The sequence below is a fragment of the Oncorhynchus mykiss genome, chromosome 12 (genome assembly GCF_057628025.1).
Source record: "Oncorhynchus mykiss isolate SJ-2025 chromosome 12, ASM5762802v1, whole genome shotgun sequence".
NCBI lineage: Eukaryota > Metazoa > Chordata > Actinopteri > Salmoniformes > Salmonidae > Oncorhynchus > Oncorhynchus mykiss.
The window spans coordinates 758254-780974 of NC_143033.1; the positions used below are offsets into that span (position 1 = coordinate 758254).

The following is a 22721-nucleotide window of genomic DNA, read 5'->3' on the forward strand; positions in this document are numbered from 1 at the left end:
AGGCCATGGGTCCTGAGAAGGCTAGTTCCAGCTCTCCTTATCGGAGGACATGGGCCCTGAGAAGGCTAGTTCCAACTCTCCTTATCGGAGGCCATGGTCCCTGAGTAGGCTAGTTCCAGCTCTCCTTATCGGAGGCCATGGGCCCTGAGAAGGCTAGTTCCAGCTCTCCTTATTGGAGGACATGGGCCCTGAGAAGGCTAGTTCCAGCTCTTCTTATCGGAGGACATGGGCCCTGAGAAGGCTAGTTCCAGCTCTCCTTATCAGAGGACATGGGCCCTGAGAAGGCTAGTACCATCTCCACTTATCGGAGGACATATGGGCCCTGAGTAGGCTAGTTCCAGTTCTCCTTATCAGAGGACATAGGTCCTGAGAAGGCTAGTTCCAGCTCTCCTTATCGGAGGCCATGGGTCCTGAGAAGGCTTGTTCCAGATATCCTTATCGGAGGACATGGGTCCTGAGTAGGTTAGTTCCAGCTCTCCTTATCCGAGGCCATGGGCCCTGAGTAGGCTAGTTCCAGCTCTCCTTATCGGAGGCCATGGGCCCTGAGTAGGCTAGTTCCAGCTCTCCTTATCGGAGGCCAATGGGCCCTGAGATAGCTAGTTCCAGCTCTCCTTATCGGAGGACATGGGCCCTGAGAAGGCTAGTTCCAGCTCTCCTTATCGGAGGACATGGGCCCTGAGAAGGCTAGTTCCAGCTCTCCTTATCGGAGGACATGGGCCCTGAGTAGGCTAGTACCAGCTCTCCTTATCGGAGGCCATTGGTCCTGAGAAGGCTAGTTCCAGCTCTCCTTATCGGAGGCCATGGCCCTGAGAAGGCTAGTTCCAGCTCTCCTTATCGGAGGCCATGGGCCCTGAGAAGGCTAGTTCCAGCTCTCCTTATCGGAGGCCATGGGCCCTGAGTAGGCTAGTTCCAGCTCTCCTTATCGGAGGCCAGGGGCCCTGAGTAGGCTAGTTCCAGCTCTCCTTTTCGGAGGCCATGGGCCCTGAGTAGGCTAGTTCCAGCTCTCCTTATCGGAGGCCATGGACCTGAGTAGGCTAGTTTCAGCTCTCCTTATCTGAGGCCATGGCCCTTAGAAGGCTAGTTCCAGCTCTCCTTATCGGAGGCCATGGGCCCTGAGTAGGCTAGTTCCAGCTCTCCTAATCGGAGGCCATGGGCCCTGAGAAGGCTAGTTCCAGCCCTCTTATCGGAGGACATGGGCCCTGAGTAGGCTAGTTCCAGCCCCTCTTATCGGAGGCCATGGGCCCTGAGAAGGCTAGTTCCAGCTCTCCTTATCGGAGGCCATGGGCCCTGAGAAGGCTAGTTCCAGCTCTCCTTATTGGAGGCCATGGGCCCTGAGTAGGCTAGTTCCAGCTCTCCTTATCGGAGGCCATGGGCCCTGAGTAGGCTAGTTCCAGCTCTCCTTATCGGAGGCCATGGGCCCTGAGAAGGCTAGTTCCAGCTCTCCTTATTGGAGGACATGGGCCCTGAGAAGGCTAGTTCCAGCTCTTCTTATCGGAGGACATGGGCCCTGAGAAGGCTAGTTCCAGCTCTCCTTATCAGAGGACATGTGCCCTGAGAAGGCTAGTACCATCTCCACTTATCGGAGGACATATGGGCCCTGAGTAGGCTAGTTCCAGTTCTCCTTATCAGAGGACATAGGTCCTGAGAAGGCTAGTTCCAGCTCTCCTTATCGGAGGCCATGGGTCCTGAGAAGGCTTGTTCCAGCTATCCTTATCGGAGGACATGGGTCCTGAGTAGGTTAGTTCCAGCTCTCCTTATCCGAGGCCATGGGCCCTGAGTAGGCTAGTTCCAGCTCTCCTTATCGGAGGCCATGGGCCCTGAGTAGGCTAGTTCCAGCACTCCTTATCGGAGGCCAATGGGCCCTGAGATAGCTAGTTCCAGCTCTCCTTATCGGAGGACATGGGCCCTGAGAAGGCTAGTTCCAGCTCTCCTTATCGGAGGACATGGGCCCTGAGAAGGCTAGTTCCAGCTCTCCTTATCGGAGGACATGGGCCCTGAGAAGGCTAGTTCCAGCTCTCCTTATCGGAGGACATGGGCCCTGAGTAGGCTAGTACCAGCTCTCCTTATCGGAGGCCATTGGTCCTGAGAAGGCTAGTTCCAGCTCTCTTATCGGAGGACATGGGCCCTGAGTAGGCTAGTTCCAGCTCTCCTTATCGGAGGCTCTGGGCCCTGAGATGGCTAGTCCCAGCTCTCCTTATCGGAGGCCATGGCCCTGAGAAGGCTAGTTCCAGCTCTCCTTATCGGAGGCCATGGGCCCTGAGTAGGCTAGTTCCAGCCCCTCTTATCGGAGGCCATGGGCCCTGAGAAGGCTAGTTCCATCTCTCCTTATCGGAGGCCATGGGCCCTGAGAAGGCTAGTTCCAGCTCTGCTTATCGGAGGCCATGGGCCCTGAGTAGGCTAGTTCCAGCTCTCCTTATCGGAGGCCATGGGCCCTGAGTAGGCTAGTTCCAGCTCTCCTTATCGGAGGCCAGTTGCCCTGAGTAGGCTAGTTCCAGCTCTCCTTATCGGAGGCCATGGGCCCTGAGTAGGCTAGTTCCAGCTCTCCTTATCGGAGGCCATGGACCTGAGTAGGCTAGTTTCAGCTCTCCTTATCTGAGGCCATGGCCCTTAGAAGGCTAGTTCCCGCTCTCCTTATCGGAGGCCATGGGCCCTGAGAAGGCTAGTTCCAGCTCTCCTTATTGGAGGACATGGGCCCTGAGAAGGCTAGTTCCAGCTCTTCTTGTCGGAGGACATGGGCCCTGAGAAGGCTAGTTCCAGCTCTCCTTATCAGAGGACATGGGCCCTGAGAAGGCTAGTACCAGCTCCACTTATCGGAGGACATATGGGCCCTGAGTAGGCTAGTTCCAGTTCTCCTTATCAGAGGACATAGGTCCTGAGAAGGCTAGTTCCAGCTATCCTTATCGGAGGACATGGGTCCTGAGTAGGTTAGTTCCAGCTCTCCTTATCCGAGGCCATGGGCCCTGAGTAGGCTAGTTCCAGCTCTCCTTATCGGAGGCCATGGGCCCTGAGTAGGCTAGTTCCAGCTCTCCTTATCGGAGGCCAATGGGCCCTGAGATAGCTAGTTCCAGCTCTCCTTATCGGAGGACATGGGCCCTGAGAAGGCTAGTTCCAGCTTTCCTTATCGGAGGACATGGGCCCTGAGAAGGCTAGTTCCAGCCCCTCTTATCGGAGGACATGGGCCCTGAGTAGGCTAGTACCAGCTCTCCTTATCGGAGGCCATTGGTCCTGAGAAGGCAAGTTCCAGCTCTCTTATCGGAGGACCTGGGCCCTGAGTAGGCTAGTTCCAGCTCTCCTTATCTGAGGCCATGGCCCTTAGAAGGCTAGTTCCAGCTCTCCTTATCGGAGGCCATGGGCCCTGAGTAGGCTAGTTCCAACTCTCCTTATCGGAGGCCATGGGCCCTGAGAAGGCTAGTTCCAGCTCTCCTTACCGGACGACATGGGCCCTGAGAAGGCTAGTTCCAGCTCTGCTTATCGGAGGCCATGGGCCCTGAGTAGCCTAGTTCCAGCTCTCCTTATCGGAGGCCATGGGCCCTGAGTAGGCTAGTTCCAGCTCTCCTTATCGGAGGCCAGGGGCCCTGAGTAGGCTAGTTCCAGCTCTCCTTATCGGAGGCCATGGGCCCTGAGTAGGCTAGTTCCAGCTCTCCTTATCGGAGGCCATGGACCTGAGTAGGCTAGTTTCAGCTCTCCTTATCTGAGGCCATGGGCCCTGAGAAGGCTAGTTCCAGCTCTCCTTACCGGAGGACATGGGCCCTGAGAAGGCTAGTTACAGCTCTCCTTATCGGAGGCCATGGGCCCTGAGAAGGCTAGTTCCAGCTGTCCTTATCGGAGGCCATAGGCCCTGAGTAGGCTTGTTCCAGCTCTACTTATTGGAGGCCATGGGCCCATGAGTAGGCTAGTTCCAGCTCTCCTTATCGGAGGCCATGGGCCCTGAGTAGGCTAGTTCCAGCTCTCCTTATCGGAGGCCATGGGCCCTGAGTAGGCTAGTTCCAGCTCCTCTTATCAGAGGCCATGGGACATGAGAAGGCTAGTTCCAGCTCTCCTTATCGGAGGCCATGGGTCCTGAGAAGGCTAGTTCCAGCTCTCCTTATCGGAGGACATGGGCCCTGAGAAGGCTAGTTCCAGCTCTCCTTATCGGAGGACATGGGCCCTGAGAAGGCTAGTTCCAGCTCTCCTTATCGGAGGCCATGGGCCCTGAGAAGGCTAGTTCCAGCTCTCCTTATCGGAGGACATGGGCCCTGAGTAGGCTAGTTCCAGCTCTCCTTATCGGAGGCCATGGGCCCATTGAAGGCTAGTTCCAGCTCTCCTTATCGGAGGCCATGGGCCCTGAGAAGGCTAGTTCCAGCTCTCCTTATCGGAGGCCATGGGCCCTGAGTAGGCTAGTTCCAGCTCTCCTTATCGGAGGCCAGGGGCCCTGAGTAGGCTAGTTCCAGCTCTCCTTATCGGAGGCCATGGGCCCTGAGTAGGCTAGTTCCAGCTCTCCTTATCGGAGGCCATGGACCTGAGTAGGCTAGTTTCAGCTCTCCTTATCTGAGGCCATGGCCCTTAGAAGGCTAGTTCCAGCTCTCCTTATCGGAGGCTATGGGCCCTGAGTAGGCTAGTTCCATCTCTCCTTATCGGAGGCCATGGGCCCTGAGAAGGCTAGTTCCAGCTCTCCTTATCGGAGGCAATGGGCCCTGAGAAGGCTAGTTCCAGCTCTCCTTATCGGAGGCAATGGGCCCTGAGAAGGCTAGTTCCAGCTCTCCTTATCTGAGGCCATGGGCCCTGAGTAGGCTAGTTCCAGCTCCTCTTATCGGAGGCCATGGGCCCTGAGTAGGCTAGTTCCAGCTCTCCTTATCGGAGGCCATGGGCCCTGAGAAGGCTAGTTCCAGCTCTCCTTATTGGAGGACATGGGCCCTGAGAAGGCTAGTTCCAGCTCTTCTTATCGGAGGACATGGGCCCTGAGAAGGCTAGTTCCAGCTCTCCTTATCAGAGGACTTGGGCCCTGAGAAGGCTAGTACCAGCTCCACTTATCGGAGGACATATGGGCCCTGAGTAGGCTAGTTCCAGCTCTCCTTATCGGAGGCCATGGGCCCTGAGTAGGCTAGTTCCAGTTCTCCTTATCAGAGGACATAGGTCCTGAGAAGGCTAGTTCCAGCTCTCCTTATCGGAGGCCATGGGTCCTGAGAAGGCTAGTTCCAGCTCTCCTTATCGGAGGACATGGGTCCTGAGAAGGCTAGTTCCAGCTCTCCTTATCGGAAGACATGGTCCTGAGAAGGCTCGTTCCAGCTCTCCTTATCGGAGGACATGGCCCTGAGTAGGCTAGTTCCAGCCCCTCTTATCGGAGGACATGGGCCCTGAAAAGGCTAGTTCCAGCTCTCCTTATCGGAGGCCATGGGCCCAGAGTAGGCTAGTTCCAGCTCTCCTAATCGGAGGCCATGGGCCCTGAGAAGGCTAGTTCCAGCTCTCCTTATCGGAGGACATGGGCCCTGAGAAGGCTAGTTCCAGCTGTCCTTATCGGAGGCCATGGGCCCTGAGTAGGCTTGTTCCAGCTCTACTTATCGGAGGCCATGGGCCCTGAGTAGGCTAGTTCCAGCTCTCCTTATCAGAGGCCATGGGCCCTGAGTAGGCTAGTTCAAGCTCTCCTTATCGGAGGCCATGGGCCATGAGAAGGCTAGTTCCAGCTCTCCTTATCGGAGGCCATTGGTCCTGAGAAGGCTAGTTCCAGCTCTCCTATTCGGATGACACGGGCCCTGAGAAGAATAGTTCCAGCTCTCCTTATCGGAGGACACGGGCCCTGAGAAGGCTAGTTCCAGCTCTCCTTATCGGAGGACATGGGCCCTGAGTAGGCTAGTTCCAGCTCTCCTTATCAGAGGCCATTGGTCCTGAGAAGGCTAGTTCCAGCTCTCTTATCGGAGGCCATGGGCCCTGAGTAGGCTAGTTCCAGCTCTCCTTATCGGAGGCCATGGGCCCTAAGAAAGGCTAGTTCCAGCTGTCCTTATCGGAGGCCATGTGCCCTGAGTAGGCTTGTTCCAGCTCTACTTATCGGAGGCCATGGGCCCTGAGTAGGCTAGTTGCAGCTCTCCTTATCGGAGGCCATGGGCCCTGCGTAGGCTAGTTCCAGCTCTCCTTATTGGAGGCCATGGGTCCTGAGAAGGCTAGTTCCAGCTCTCCTTATCGGAGGCCATGGGTCCTGAGAAGGCTTTTTCCAGCTATCCTTATCGGAGGACATGGGTCCTGAGTAGGTTAGTTCCAGCTCTCCTTATCCGAGGCCATGGGCCCTGAGTAGGCTACTTCCAGCTCTCCTTATCGGAGGCCAATGGGCCCTGAGAAGGCTAGTTCCAGCTCTCCTTATCGGAGGACATGGGCCCTGAGAAGGCTAGTTCCAGCTCTGATTATCGGAGGCCATGGGCCCTGAGTAGGCTAGTTCCAGCTCCACTTATCGGAGGCCATGGGCCCTGAGTAGGCTAGTTCCAGCTCTCCTTATCGGAGGCCATGGGCCCTGAGAAGGCTAGTTCCTGCTCTCCTTATCGGAGGACATGGGCCCTGAGTAGGCTAGTTCCAGCTCTCCTTATCGGAGGCCATGGGTCCTGAGAAGGCTAGTTCCAGCTCTCTTATCGGAGGCCATGGGCCCTGAGTAGGCTAGTTCCAGCTCTCCTTATCGGAGGCCATGGGCCCTGAGAAGGCTAGTTCCAGCTGTCCTTATCGGAGACCATGGGCCCTGAGTAGGCTTGTTCCAGCTCTACTTATCGGAGGCCATGGGCCCTGAGTAGGCTAGTTGCAGCTCTCCTTATCGGAGGCCATGGGCCCTGCGTAGGCTAGTTCCAGCTCTCCTTATTGGAGGCCATGGGTCCTGAGAAGGCTAGTTCCAGCTCTCCTTATCGGAGGCCATGGGTCCTGAGAAGGCTTTTTCCAGCTATCCTTATCGGAGGACATGGGTCCTGAGTAGGTTAGTTCCAGCTCTCCTTATCCGAGGCCATGGGCCCTGAGTAGGCTACTTCCAGCTCTCCTTATTGGAGGCCATGGGATGGGCCCTGAGTAGGCTAGTTCCAGCTATCCTTATCGGAGGCCAATGGGCCCTGAGAAGGCTAGTTCCAGCTCTCCTTATCGGAGGACATGGGCCCTGAGAAGGCTAGTTCCAGCTCTGATTATCGGAGGCCATGGGCCCTGAGTAGGCTAGTTCCAGCTCCACTTATCGGAGGCCATGGGCCCTGAGTAGGCTAGTTCCAGCTCTCCTTATCGGAGGCCATGGGCCCTGAGAAGGCTAGTTCCAGCTCTCCTTATCGGAGGACATGGGCCCTGAGTAGGCTAGTTCCAGCTCTCCTTATCGGAGGACATGGGTCCTGAGAAGGCTAGTTCCAGCTCTCTTATCGGAGGACATGGGCCCTGAGTAGGCTAGTTCCAGCTCTCCTTATCGGAGTTCATGGGCCCTGAGAAGGCTAGTTCCAGCTGTCCTTATCGGAGGCCATGGGCCCTGAGTAGGCTTGTTCCAGCTCTACTTATCGGAGGCCATGGGCCCTGAGTAGGCTAGTTCCAGCTCTCCTTATCAGAGGCCATGGGCCCTGAGTAGGCTAGTTCCAGCTCTCCCTATCGGAGGCCATGGGCCATGAGAAGGCTAGTTCCAGCTCTCCTTATCGGAGGCCATTGGTCCTGAGAAGGCTAGTTCCAGCTCTCCTTTTCGGATGACACGGGCCCTGAGAAGGATAGTTCCAGCTCTCCTTATCGGAGGACACGGGCCCTGAGAAGGCTAGTTCCAGCTCTCCTTATCGGAGGACATGGGCCCTGAGTAGGCTAGTTCCAGCTCTCCTTATCAGAGGCCATTGGTCCTGAGTAGGCTAGTTCCAGCTCTCTTATCGGAGGCCATGGGCCCTGAGTAGGCTAGTTCCAGCTCTCCTTATCGGAGGCCATGGGCCCTGAGAAGGCTAGTTCCAGCTGTCCTTATCGGAGACCATGGGCCCTGAGTAGGCTTGTTCCAGCTCTACTTATCGGAGGCCATGGGCCCTGAGAAGGCTAGTTGCAGCTCTCCTTATCGGAGGCCATGGGCCCTGCGTAGGCTAGTTCCAGCTCTCCTTATCGGAGGCCATGGGTCCTGAGAAGGCTAGTTCCAGCTCTCCTTATCGGAGGCCATGGGTCCTGAGAAGGCTTTTTCCAGCTCTCCTTATCCGAGGCCATGGGCCCTGAGTAGGCTACTTCCAGCTCTCCTTATCGGAGGCCATGGGATGGGCCCTGAGTAGGCTAGTTCCAGCTATCCTTATCGGAGGCCAATGGGCCCTGAGAAGGCTAGTTCCAGCTCTCCTTATCGGAGGACATGGGCCCTGAGTAGGCTAGTTCCAGCTCTCCTTATCGGAGGCCATGGGCCCTGAGTAGGCTAGTCCAGCTCTCCTTATCGTAGGCCATGGACCTGAGTAGGCTAGTTTCAGCTCTCCTTATCTGAAGCCATGGCCCTTAGAAGGCTAGTTCCAGCTCTCCTTATCGGAGGCTATGGGCCCTGAGTAGGCTAGTTCCATCTCTCCTTATCGGAGGCCATGGGTCCTGAGAAGGCTAGTTCCAGCTCTCCTTATCGGAGGCAATGGGCCCTGAGAAGGCTAGTTCCAGCTCTCCTTATCTGAGGCCATGGGCCCTGAGTAGGCTAGTTCCAGCTCTCCTTATCGGAGGCCATGGGCCCTGAGTAGGCTAGTTCCAGCTCTCCTTATCGGAGGCCATGGGCCCTGAGAAGGCTAGTTCCAGCTCTCCTTATTGGAGGACATGGGCCCTGAGAAGGCTAGTTCCAGCTCTTCTTATCGGAGGACATGGGCCCTGAGAAGGCTAGTTCCAGCTCTCCTTATCAGAGGACTTGGGCCCTGAGAAGGCTAGTACCAGCTCCACTTATCGGAGGACATATGGGCCCTGAGTAGGCTAGTTCCAGCTCTCCTTATCGGAGGCCATGGGCCCTGAGTAGGCTAGTTCCAGTTCTCCTTATCAGAGGACATAGGTCCTGAGAAGGCTAGTTCCAGCTCTCCTTATCGGAGGCCATGGGTCCTGAGAAGGCTAGTTCCAGCTCTCCTTATCGGAGGACATGGGTCCTGAGAAGGCTAGTTCCAGCTCTCCTTATCGGAAGACATGGTCCTGAGAAGGCTCGTTCCAGCTCTCCTTATCGGAGGACATGGCCCTGAGTAGGCTAGTTCCAGCCCCTCTTATCGGAGGACATGGGCCCTGAAAAGGCTAGTTCCAGCTCTCCTTATCGGAGGCCATGGGCCCAGAGTAGGCTAGTTCCAGCTCTCCTAATCGGAGGCCATGGGCCCTGAGAAGGCTAGTTCCAGCTCTCCTTATCGGAGGACATGGGCCCTGAGAAGGCTAGTTCCAGCTGTCCTTATCTGAGGCCATGGGCCCTGAGTAGGCTTGTTCCAGCTCTACTTATCGGAGGCCATGGGCCCTGAGTAGGCTAGTTCCAGCTCTCCTTATCAGAGGCCATGGGCCCTGAGTAGGCTAGTTCCAGCTCTCCTTATCGGAGGCCATGGGCCATGAGAAGGCTAGTTCCAGCTCTCCTTATCGGAGGCCATTGGTCCTGAGAAGGCTAGTTCCAGCTCTCCTATTCGGATGACACGGGCCCTGAGAAGAATAGTTCCAGCTCTCCTTATCGGAGGACACGGGCCCTGAGAAGGCTAGTTCCAGCTCTCCTTATCGGAGGACATGGGCCCTGAGTAGGCTAGTTCCAGCTCTCCTTATCGGAGGCCATGGGCCCTGAGAAGGCTAGTTCCAGCTGTCCTTATCGGAGGCCATGGGCCCTGAGTAGGCTTGTTCCAGCTCTACTTATCGGAGGCCATGGGCCCTGAGTAGGCTAGTTGCAGCTCTCCTTATCGGAGGCCATGGGCCCTGCGTAGGCTAGTTCCAGCTCTCCTTATTGGAGGCCATGGGTCCTGAGAAGGCTAGTTCCAGCTCTCCTTATCGGAGGCCATGGGTCCTGAGAAGGCTTTTTCCAGCTATCCTTATCGGAGGACATGGGTCCTGAGTAGGTTAGTTCCAGCTCTCCTTATCCGAGGCCATGGGCCCTGAGTAGGCTACTTCCAGCTCTCCTTATCGGAGGCCATGGGATGGGCCCTGAGTAGGCTAGTTCCAGCTATCCTTATCGGAGGCCAATGGGCCCTGAGAAGGCTAGTTCCAGCTCTCCTTATCGGAGGACATGGGCCCTGAGAAGGCTAGTTCCAGCTCTGATTATCGGAGGCCATGGGCCCTGAGTAGGCTAGTTCCAGCTCTCCTTATCGGAGGCCATGGCCCCTGAGTAGGCTAGTTCCAGCTCTCCTTATCGGAGGCCATGGGCCCTGAGAAGGCTAGTTCCAGCTCTCCTTATCGGAGGACATGGGCCCTGAGTAGGCTAGTTCCAGCTCTCCTTATCGGAGGCCATGGGTCCTGAGAAGGCTAGTTCCAGCTCTCTTATCGGAGGACATGGGCCCTGAGTAGGCTAGTTCCAGCTCTCCTTATCGGAGTTCATGGGCCCTGAGAAGGCTAGTTCCAGCTGTCCTTATCGGAGGCCATGGGCCCTGAGTAGGCTTGTTCCAGCTCTACTTATCGGAGGCCATGGGCCCTGAGTAGGCTAGTTCCAGCTCTCCTTATCAGAGGCCATGGGCCCTGAGTAGGCTAGTTCCAGCTCTCCTTATCGGAGGCCATGGGCCATGAGAAGGCTAGTTCCAGCTCTCCTTATCGGAGGCCATTGGTCCTGAGAAGGCTAGTTCCAGCTCTCCTATTCGGATGACACGGGCCCTGAGAAGGATAGTTCCAGCTCTCCTTATCGGAGGACACGGGCCCTGAGAAGGCTAGTTCCAGCTCTCCTTATCGGAGGACATGGGCCCTGAGTAGGCTAGTTCCAGCTCTCCTTATCAGAGGCCATTGTTCCTGAGAAGGCTAGTTCCAGCTCTCTTATCGGAGGCCATGGGCCCTGAGTAGGCTAGTTCCAGCTCTCCTTATCGGAGGCCATGGGCCCTGAGAAGGCTAGTTCCAGCTGTCCTTATCGGAGACCATGGGCCCTGAGTAGGCTTGTTCCAGCTCTACTTATCGGAGGCCATGGGCCCTGAGAAGGCTAGTTGCAGCTCTCCTTATCGGAGGCCATGGGTCCTGAGAAGGCTTTTTCCAGCTATCCTTATCGGAGGACATGGGTCCTGAGTAGGTTAGTTCCAGCTCTCCTTATCCGAGGCCATGGGCCCTGAGTAGGCTACTTCCAGCTCTCCTTATCGGAGGCCATGGGATGGGCCCTGAGTAGGCTTTTTCCAGCTATCCTTATCGGAGGCCAATGGGCCCTGAGAAGGCTAGTTCCAGCTCTGCTTATCGGAGGCCATGGGCCCTGAGTAGGCTAGTTCCAGCTCTCCTTATCGGATGCCATGGGCCCTGAGTAGGCTAGTTCCAGCTCTCCTTATCGGAGGCCATGGGCCCTGAGAAGGCTAGTTCCAGCTCTCCTTATCGGAGGACATGGGCCCTGAGTAGGCTAGTTCCAGCTCTCCTTATCGGAGGCCATGGCCCTGAGAAGGCTAGTTTCAGCTCTCCTTATCTGAGGCCATGGCCCTGAGTAGGCTAGTTCCAACTCTCCTTATCGTAGGCCATGGGCCCTGAGAAGGCTAGTTCCAGCTCTCCTTACCGGAGGACATGGGCCCTGAGAAGGCTAGTTCCAGCTCTGCTTATCGGAGGCCATGGGCCCTGAGTAGGCTAGTTCCAGCTCTATAGGTTTTGAGTTTTACCGTCTTTTGAGACATAAGCCACAACTTATTTGTTTCAGTCTTTGCTAGTTACAGCAAACTTGGCCTGTTCCAATTGTATATCCTCTATATGACTACACAGCATGCCTTTCGTTGTATTTAATATGGGGATTCAAAGTTGATTACACACGATCTAAACAGAAATTAGTATTCTAATCAACTCTTACTTTCATCTCCACCCCTCTGCATGCTGATAGACAGACTGACACCACTAGGGACTTCTGAGAGCATATGTCACTTCAATTTACTCTACCAACATCCACAATGTGTTGTTTTCACAACTCATAATAAAATTGCTTTCATGTCATGACAAATATGTAATTTAAAGGTTGAAAACTCTGTTGACTGATACCATGTTGTCAGGATATCAGACATTTGATTTCCTTTAGCAAGTAGATTATATAAGAGTCAACAACTCTTAATGAGATATCATCTCCTCAGTATGAATCCAAAATATCTAAAGGGAAAATGTACATTAATGGAATGATATCAACTGCCTCCCATTCTATACGTACAGCTACAGAAATGCTGAGATAGTTTCGTCCTTTGCTTCTGAAGCTTTGTCAATAGTCTCAATAATCTCAGTAGTCTCAATTATAATGCCTCTCTATTACAATGTGTTAAGAAGGGACACCACAGACATTTCAAGACTTCCGGTATACTTCAGTGTTTAATATAAAACTGGTTCCATGGTTGAGGCAGGAGACATGTATAGCATCTTGTAAAGAAGAGGCCCATCTATAAAGTAGCTGCATACTGAAATAGTGGCCAAGTGTAGAAGCTATAATCATTGACGTCCCAGAATGCAGTGCTAGTGAGCAGTAGCTCCCAACCTGAGAATTTATTTTCTATCTAATCCTTTGATTTAGCGTATTATTTTTCAAATCTGAAAGCTGACACATCAAGACATGTACAGTGAATTCAGAAAGTATTCAGGCCCCTTCCTTTATTCCACTTGTTACGTTACAGCTTTATTCTAAAATGGATTCAAGATAATAATCCTCATCAATCTACACATAATGGCACAAGGTCCCACCGTTGACAGTGCATGTCAGAGCAAAAACCAAGCTATGAGGTCGAAGGAATTGTCTGTAGAGCTCTGAGACAGGATTGTGTCGAGGCACAGTCCGATTTGTATTTCATTTTTTACATTGGATATATGTAGAGACTCAGAGTTACAAAATGGTATATCATACACTACAGTTGAGTGACAATGGGAAAGTCATTCTGCTTTGAAAGCTGATAAACTTCACAAAATGGCCTTTGAATGTTTTGGTACTACTACTGGAGAGCCCTTCTTCTTCTTAAGCTTTGGCCCCACCCATCTCGTTTCTACCTTTCCTTTACTCCCCCCAGCCTCACTATTATAACTAACCTTTACTCCCCCCAGCCTCACTATTATAACTAACCTTTACTCCCCCCAGCCTCTCTATTATGACTAACCTTTACTCCCCCCAGCCTCACTATTATAACTAACCTTTACTCCCCCCAGCCTCTCTATTATAACTAACCTTTACTCCCCCCAGCCTCTCTATTATAACTAACCTTTACTCCCCACAGCCTCTCTATTATAACTAACCTTTACTCCCCCCAGCCTCACTATTATAACTAACCTTTACTCCCCCCAGCCTCACTATTATAACTAGCCTTTACTCCCCCCAGCCTCTCTATTATAACTAACCTTTACTCCCCCCAGCCTCTCTATTATAACTAACCTTTACTCCCCTCAGCCTCTCTATTATAACTAACCTTTACTCCCCCCAGCCTCACTATTATAACTAACCTTTACTCCCCCCAGCCTCTCTATTATAACTAACCTTTACTCCCCCCAGCCTCTCTATTATAACTAACCTTTACTACCTTTCCTTTACTCCCCCCAGCCTCTCTATTATAACTAACCTTTACTCCCCCCAGCCTCTCTATTATAACTAACCTTTACTACCTTTCCTTTACTCCCCCCAGCCTCTCTATTATAACTAACCTTTACTCCCCCCAGCCTCTCTATTATAACTAACCTTTACTACCTTTCCTTTACTCCCCCCAGCCTCTCTATTATAACTAACATTTACTCCCCCAGCCTCTCTATTATAACTAACCTTTACTCCCCCCAGCCTCTCTATTATAACTAACCTTTACTCCCCCCAGCCTCACTATTATAACTAACCTTTACTACCTTTCTTTTACTCCCCCCAGCCTCTCTATTATAACTAATCTTTACTCCCCCCAGCCTCTCTATTGTAACTAACCTTTACTCCCCCCAGCCTCTCTATTATAACTAACCTTTACTCCCCCCAGCCTCACTATTATAACTAACCTTTACTCCCCCCAGCCTCTCTTTTATAACTAACCTTTACTCCCCCCAGCCTCTCTATTATAACTAACCTTTACTCCCCCCAGCCTCACTATTATAACTAACCTTTACTCCCCCCAGCCTCTCTATTATAACTAACCTTTACTACCTTTCCTTTACTCCCCCCAGCCTCTCTATTATAACTAACCTTTACTCCCCCCAGCCTCTCTATTATAACTAACCTTTACTCCCCCCAGCCTCTCTATTATAACTAACCTTTACTCCCCCCAGCCTCTCTATTATAACTAACCTTTACTACCTTTCCTTTACTCCCCCCAGCCTCTCTATTATAACTAACCTTTACTCCCCCCAGCCTCTCTATTATAACTAACCTTTACTACCTTTCCTTTACTCCCCCCAGCCTCTCTATTATAACTAACCTTTACTCCCCCCAGCCTCTCTATTATAACTAACCTTTACTACCTTTCCTTTACTCCCCCCAGCCTCTCTATTATAACTAACATTTACTCCCCCAGCCTCTCTATTATAACTAACCTTTACTCCCCCCAGCCTCTCTATTATAACTAACCTTTACTCCCCCCAGCCTCACTATTATAACTAACCTTTACTCCCCCCAGCCTCTCTATTATAACTAACCTTTACTCCCCCCAGCCTCTCTATTATAACTAACCTTTACTCCCCTCATCCTCTCTCTATTATAACTAGCCTTTACTCCCCCCAGCCTCTCTATTATAACTAACCTTTACTCCCTCCAGCCTCTCTATTATAACTAACCTTTACTCCCCCCAGCCTCACTATTATAACTAACCTTTACTACCTTTCTTTTACTCCCCCCAGCCTCTCTATTATAACTAATCTTTACTCCCCCCAGCCTCTCTATTGTAACTAACCTTTACTCCCCCCAGCCTCTCTATTATAACTAACCTTTACTCCCCCCAGCCTCACTATTATAACTAACCTTTACTCCCCCCAGCCTCTCTATTATAACTAACCTTTACTCCCCCCAGCCTCTCTATTATAACTAACCTTTACTCCCCCCAGCCTCACTATTATAACTAACCTTTACTCCCCCCAGCCTCTCTATTATAACTAACCTTTACTCCCCCCAGCCTCTCTATTATAACTAACCTTTACTCCCCCCAGCCTCTCTATTATAACTAACCTTTACTCCCCCCAGCCTCTCTATTATAACTAACCTTTACTCCCCCCAGTCTCACTATTATAACTAACCTTTACTACCTTTCCTTTACTCCCCCCAGCCTCTCTATTATAACTAACCTTTACTCCCCCCAGCCTCTCTATTATAACTAACCTTTACTCCCCCCAGCCTCTCTATAATAACTAACTTTTACTCCCCCCAGCCTCTCTATTATAACTGACCTTTACTCCCCCCAGCCTCTCTATTATAACTAACCTTTACTCCCCCCAGCCTCTCTATTATAACTAATCTTTACTCCCCCCAGCCTCACTATTATAACTAACCTTTACTACGTTTCCTTTACTCCCCCCAGCCTCTCTATTATAACTAACCTTTACTCCCCCCAGCCTCTCTATTATAACTAACCTTTACTACGTTTCCTTTACTCCCCTCAGCCTCTCTCTATTATAACAAACTAACCCTAACCCTAACCCTAATCTCCATGTTGTTGCTCTGCTCTGCTGTCCATCCATCTCCATGTTGTTTCTCTGCTGTCCATCCATTTCCATGTTGCTGCTCTGCTGTCCATCCATCTCCATGTTGTTGCTCTGCTGTCCATCCCTCTCCATGTTGTTGCTCTGCTGTCCATCCATCTCCATGTTGCTCTGCTGTCCATCCATCTCCATGTTGTTGCTGCTCTGCTGTCCATCCATCTCCATGTTGTTGCTGCTCTGCTGTCCATCCATCTCCATGTTGTTGTTGCTCTGCTGTCCATCCATCTCCATGTTGCTCTGCTCTGCTGTCCATCCATCTCCATGTTGCTCTGCTCTGCTGTCCATCCATCTCCATGTTGCTGCTCTGCTCTCCATCCATCTCCATGTTGTTGTTGCTCTGCTGTCCATCCATCTCCATGTTGCTGCTCTGCTGTCCATCCATCTCCATGTTGTTGTTGCTCTGCTCTGCTGTCCATCCATCTCCATGTTGCTGCTCTGCTCTCCATCCATCTCCATGTTGTTTCTCTGCTGTCCATCCATCTCCATGTTGCTGCTCTGCTGTCCATCCATCTCCATGTTGTTGTTGCTCTGCTGTCCATCCATCTCCATGTTGCTGCTCTGCTGTCCATCCATCTCCATGTTGTTGCTGCTCTGCTGTCCATCCATCTCCATGTTGTTGCTGCTCTGCTGTCCATCCATCTCCATGTTGTTGTTGCTCTGCTGTCCATCCATCTCCATGTTGCTGCTCTGCTGTCCATCCATCTCCATGTTGTTGTTGCTCTGCTCTGCTGTCCATCCATCTCCATGTTGCTGCTCTGCTCTCCATCCATCTCCATGTTGCTCTGCTCTGCTGTCCATCCATCTCCATGTTGTTGCTGCTCTGCTGTCCATCCATCTCCATGTTGTTGTTGCTCTGCTGTCCATCCATCTCCATGTTGCTGCTCTGCTGTCCATCCATCTCCATGTTGTTGCTGCTCTGCTGTCCATCCATCTCCATGTTGTTGTTGCTCTGCTGTCCATCCATCTCCATGTTGTTGTTGCTCTGCTGTCCATCCATCTCCATGTTGCTGCTCTGCTGTCCATCCATCTCCATGTTGTTGTTGCTCTGCTCTGCTGTCCATCCATCTCCATGTTGCTGCTCTGCTCTCCATCCATCTCCATGTTGTTTCTCTGCTGTCCATCCATCTCCATGTTGCTGCTCTGCTCTGCTCTCCATCCATCTCCATGTTGTTTCTCTGCTGTCCATCCATCTCCATGTTGCTGCTCTGCTGTACATCCATCTCCATGTTGCTGCTCTGCTGTCCATCCATCTCCATTTTGCTGCTCTGCTGTCCATCCATCTCCATGTTGCTGCTCTGCTGTCCATCCATCTCCATGTTGTTGCTCTGCTGTCCATCCATCTCCATGTTGTTGCTCTGCTGTCCATCCATCTCCATGTTGCTCTGCTCTGCTGTCCATCCATCTCCATGTTGTTGCTGCTCTGCTGTCCATCCATCTCCATGTTGTTGTTGCTCTGCTCTGCTGTCCATCCATCTCCATGTTGCTGCTCTGCTCTCCATCCATCTCCATGTTGTTTCTCTGCTGTCCATCCATCTCCATGTTGTTTCTCTGCTGTCCATCCATCTCCATGTTGTTTCTCTGCTGTCCATCCCTCTCCATGTTGTTGCTCTGCTGTCAATCCATCTCCATTTTGCTGCTCTGCTGTCCATCCATTTCCATGTTGTTGTTGCTCTGCTCTGCTGTCCATCCATTTCCATGTTGTTGTTGCTCTGCTGTCCATCCATCTCCATGTTGTTGTTGCTCTGCTCTGCTGTCCATCCATTTCCATGTTGTTGTTGCTCTGCTCTGCTGTCCATCCATTTCCATGTTGTTGTTGCTCTGCTGTCCATCCATTTCCATGTTGTTGTTGCTCTGCTCTGCTGTCCATCCATTTCCATGTTGTTGTTGCTCTGCTCTGCTGTCCATCTCCATGTTGCTGCTCTGCTGTCCATCCATCTCCATTTTGCTGCTCTGCTGTCCATCCATCTCCATGTTATTGTTGCTCTGCTCTGTTCTCCATCCATCTCCATGTTGTTGTTGCTCTCCTCTGCTGTCCATCCATCTCCATGTTGCTGCTCTGCTGTCCATCCATCTTCATGTTGTTGCTCTGCTCTGCTGTCCATCCATCTCCATGTTGCTGCTCTGCTCTGCTGTCCATCCATCTCCATGTTGCTGCTCTGCTGTCCATCCATCTTCATGTTGTTGCTCTGCTGTCCATCCATCTCCATGTTGTTGCTCTGCTGTCCATCCCTCTCCATGTTGTTGCTCTGCTGTCCATCCATCTCCATGTTGCTGCTCTGCTCTGCTGTCCATCCATCTCCATGTTATTGCTCTGCTGTCCATCCATCTCCATGTTGCTCTGTCCTGCTGTCCATCCATCTCCATGTTGTTGTTGCTCTGCTGTTCATCCATCTCCATGTTGCTGCTCTGCTGTCCATCCATCTCCATGTTGCTGTTACTCTGCTCTGCTGTCCATCCATCTCCATGTTGCTGCTCTGCTGTCCATCCATCTCCATGTTGTTGCTCTGCTGTCCATCCATCTCCATGTTGCTGCTCTGCTGTCCATCCATCTCCATGTTGCTGCTCTGCTCTCCATCCATCTCCATGCTGTTGTTGCTCTGCTCTGCTGTCCATCCATCTCCATGTTGTTGCTCTGCTGTTCCTCCATCTCCATGTTGCTCTGCTCTGCTGTCCATCCATCTCCATGTTGCTGCTCTGCTGTCCATCCATCTCCATGTTGCTGCTCTGCTGTCCATCCATCTCCATGTTGCTCTGCTCTGCTGTCCATCCATCTCCATTTTGCTGCTCTGCTGTCCATCCATATCCATGTTGTTGTTGCTCTGCTCTGATGTCCATCCATCTCCATGTTGTTGCTGCTCTGCTGTCCACCCATCTCCATGTTGCTGCTCTGCTGTCCATCCATCTCCATGTTGTTGCTCTGCTGTCCATCCATCTCCATGTTGTTGCTCTCCTGTCCATCCATCTCCATGTTGCTCTGCTCTGCTGTCCATCCATCTCCATGTTGTTGTTTCTCTGCTGTCCATCCATCTCCATGTTGTTGCTCTGCTGTCCATCCATCTCCATGTTGTTGCTCTCCTATCCATCCATCTCTATGTTGCTCTGCTCTGCTGTCCATCCATCTCCATGTTGTTGTTTCTCTGCTGTCCATCCATCTTCATGTTGCTGCTCTGCTGTCCATCCATCTCCATGTTGTTGTTGCTCTGCTCTGCTGTCCATCCATCTCCATGTTGCTGCTCTGCTCTCCATCCATCTCCATGTTGTTTCTCTGCTGTCCATCCATCTCCATGTTGTTGCTCTGCTGTCCATCCATCTCCATGTTGCTGCTCTGCTGTCCATCCATCTCCATGTTGCTGCTCTGCTGTCCATCCATCTCCATGTTGTTGCTCTCCTGTCTATCCATCTCCATGTTGCTCTGCTCTGCTGTCCATCCATCTCCATTTTGCTGCTCTGCTGTCCATCCATATCCATGTTGTTGTTGCTCTGCTCTGATGTCCATCCATCTCCATGTTGTTGCTGCTCTGCTGTCCACCCATCTCCATGTTGCTGCTCTGCTGTCCATCCATCTCCATGTTGTTGCTCTGCTGTCCATCCATCTCCATGTTGTTGCTCTCCTGTCCATCCATCTCCATGTTGCTCTGCTCTGCTGTCCATCCATCTCCATGTTGTTGTTTCTCTGCTGTCCATCCATCTCCATGTTGTTGCTCTGCTGTCCATCCATCTCCATGTTGTTGCTCTCCTATCCATCCATCTCCATGTTGCTCTGCTCTGCTGTCCATCCATCTCCATGTTGTTGTTTCTCTGCTGTCCATCCATCTTCATGTTGCTGCTCTGCTGTCCATCCATCTCCATGTTGTTGTTGCTCTGCTCTGCTGTCCATCCATCTCCATGTTGCTGCTCTGCTCTCCATCCATCTCCATGTTGTTTCTCTGCTGTCCATCCATCTCCATGTTGTTGTTGCTCTGCTGTCCATCCATCTCCATGTTGCTGCTCTGCTGTCCATCCATCTCCATGTTGTTGCTGCTCTGCTGTCCATCCATCTCCATGTTGCTGCTCTGCTCTGCTGTCCATCCATCTCCATGTTGCTGCTCGGCTCTGCTGTCCATCCATCTCCATGTTGCTGCTCTTCTGTCCATCCATCTCCATGTTGTTGCTCTGCTCTGCTGTCCATCCATCTCCATGTTGCTGCTCTGCTCTCCATCCATCTCCATGTTGTTTCTCTGCTGTCCATCCATCTCTATGTTGTTGCTCTGCTGTCCATCCATCTCCATGTTGTTGTTGCTCTGCTGTCCATCCCTCTCCATGTTGTTGCTCTGCTCAGCTCTATATCCATCTTCATGTTGCTTAGTGTTGCTTTCTATGGTTTGGGGGAAAAACAGAACATTTTCTCCTAAAGTCCCCGTATCCTCCCCAGTGAGGCCGTTGCTATCTGGTACGTGGAATGATGGGGATGATCAGAGTGCTTCTTAAATCCAATGGGTCTGAGGAGAAATAACTGGGCCGTGTTTATATGCCTAGTATCACCCATGATATCCTGATATTTGCATTTGAGAGTACAGCCCTGCATTTTGGTGGGTTATTTAAAGAGCCAATTCTGCTGGGTTAGAGTTAGTGTGTTATTATTGTCCAGAGGGGACAGACAGACATGATGAAGTCTCCCTCCGAGTGTGTGTGCTGCTGTTTCTGCTCCTCCTCGCTCCTCCCTCCTTCTAATCCCTCTCTCCTCTCCACTGTCTCATCTGATCCCTGCTCCTACTTCTGTGCTCTCACCCAGTCTTGTCCTCTTCCTGTGATGTCATAGGTGTGGGCCAGTAACTTCCTGCCTAATGAAGCCACCCTGTCGGACCGCTGTCAGAGAGAATACCTGAAGACCCACGGAGAACCTCTACTGCTGCAGTACGCTAAGATGGAGGCAGAGAGACGGGTAGGACTACATTACCCATAATACCTCTACTGCTGCAGTACGCTAAGATGGAGGCAGAGAAACAGATAGGACTACACTACCCATAAACCTCTACTGCTGCAGTACGCTAAGATGGAGGCAGAGAGACAGCGTGGACTACATTACTCATAATACCTCTACTGCTGCTGTACTCTAAGAGGGAGGCAGAGAGACGTAGGACGACACTACCCATAATCCTCTAATGCCGCTGTATGTCAGACAGGAAGGACTTCTGGTGGTGTTTGTCTCCAGTCCATCTGTGTTACGCCTGATTACCATTTCCCCAGTGTGTTAGATGTGAGTTCCATCAGCGCCAGATATGCACAAATCACCTGCTTCGTAAACTACAGGTGTAGACTTAGTTAAGAGAAAGGTATAACAACAAAAATACATTATTCTCAGATTAAAGTACTCAGTACACCGTCATACATGTTGAACTTATAGTACTGATACTACTGGTAATGTAGGCTGAGCTGTAGTAATACTAATATGAATAGTAATGTAGGCTGAGCTGTGGTAGTACTAATAGTAATGTAGGCTGAGCTGTGGTAGTACTAATATGAATAGTAATGTAGGCTGAGCTGTGGTAGTACTAATAGTAATGTAGGCTGCACTGTGGTAGTACTAATATGAATAGTAATGTAGGCTGAGCTGTGGTAGTACTAATAGTAATGTAGGCTGCACTGTGGTAGTACTAATATGAATAGTAATGTAGGCTGAGCTGTGGTAGTACTAATAGTAATGTAGGCTGCACTGTGGTAGTACTAATAGTAATGTAGGCTGAGCTGTGGTAGTACTAATAGTAATGTAGGCTGAGCTGTGGTAGTACTACTACTAATAGTAATGTAGGCTGAGCTGCAGTAATACTAATAGTAATGTAGACTGAGCTGTGGTAGTACTAACAGTAAAGTAGACTGAGTGGTGGTAGTACTAATAGTCATGTAGGCTGAGCTGTGGTAGTACTAATAGTAATAGTAATGTAGGCTGAGCTGTGGTAGTACTACTACTAATGGTAATGTAGGCGCTGAGCTGTGGTAGTACTAATAGTAATGCAGGCTGAGCTGTGGTAATACTAATAGTAATGTAGGCTGGGCTGTGGTAGTACTAATAGTTATGTAGACGGAGCTGTGGTAATATTAATAGTAATGTAAGCTGCGCCGTGGTAGTACTAATAGTAATGAAGGCTGGGCTGTGGTAGTACTAATAGTTATGTAGACGGAGCTGTGGTAGTACTAATAGTAATGTAGGCTGGGCTGTGGTAGTACTACTACTAATAATAATGTAGGCTGCGCTGTGGTAGTACTAATAGTAATGTAGGCTGAGCTGTGGTAGTACTAATAGTAATGTAGGCTGAGCTGTGGTAATACTAATACGAATAGTAATGTAGGCTGAGCTGTGGTAGTACTAATACGAAAAGTAATGTAGGCTGAGCTGTGGTAGTACTAATAGTAATGTAGGCTGAGCTGGGGTAGTACTAATACGAATAGTAATGTAGGCTGAGCTGTGGTAGTACTAATAGTAATGTAGGCTGAGCTGTGGTAGTACTAATAGTAATGTAGGCTGAGCTGTGGTAGTACTAATAGTAATGTAGGCTGAGCTGTGGTAGTACTAATAGTAATGTAGGCTGAGCTGTGGTAGTACTAATATGAATAGTAATGTAGGCTGAGCTGTGGTAGTACTAATAGTAATGTAGGCTGAGCTGGGGTAGTACTAATAGTAATGTAGGCTGAGCTGTGGTAATACTAATACGAATAGTAATGTAGGCTGAGCTGTGGTAGTACTAATAGTAATGTAGGCTGTGCTCTGGTAGTACTAATAGTAATGTAGGCTGAGCTGTGGTAGTACTACTACTAATAGTAATGTAGGCTGAGCTGTGGTAGTACTAATAGTAATGTAAGCTGCTCCGGGGTAGTACTAATAGTAATGTAGGCTGGGATGTGGTAGTAGTAATACTACTAGCAATGTAGGCTGAGCTGTGGTAGTACTAATAGTAATGTAGGCTGAGCTGTGGTAGTACTACTACTAATAGTAATGTAGGCTGTGCTGTGGTAGTACTACTACTAATAATAATGTAGGCGGA

The 22721-nt window shown here is 51.0% G+C and overlaps 1 protein-coding gene across 16 annotated transcripts in view; it reads left to right on the forward strand.

The window, feature by feature from the left end:
• galt (galactose-1-phosphate uridylyltransferase) overlaps positions 1–22721 on the forward strand; it is a 135150-nt gene that overhangs the window by 53300 nt on the left and 59129 nt on the right. For all 16 annotated transcript variants that reach the window (XM_036936716.2, XM_036936715.2, XM_036936714.2 and 13 more), the window contains one exon: positions 20501–20623. In XM_036936716.2, coding sequence (XP_036792611.2) covers positions 20501–20623 — 123 coding nt within the window. The remainder of the gene's footprint in view (positions 1–20500; positions 20624–22721) is intronic.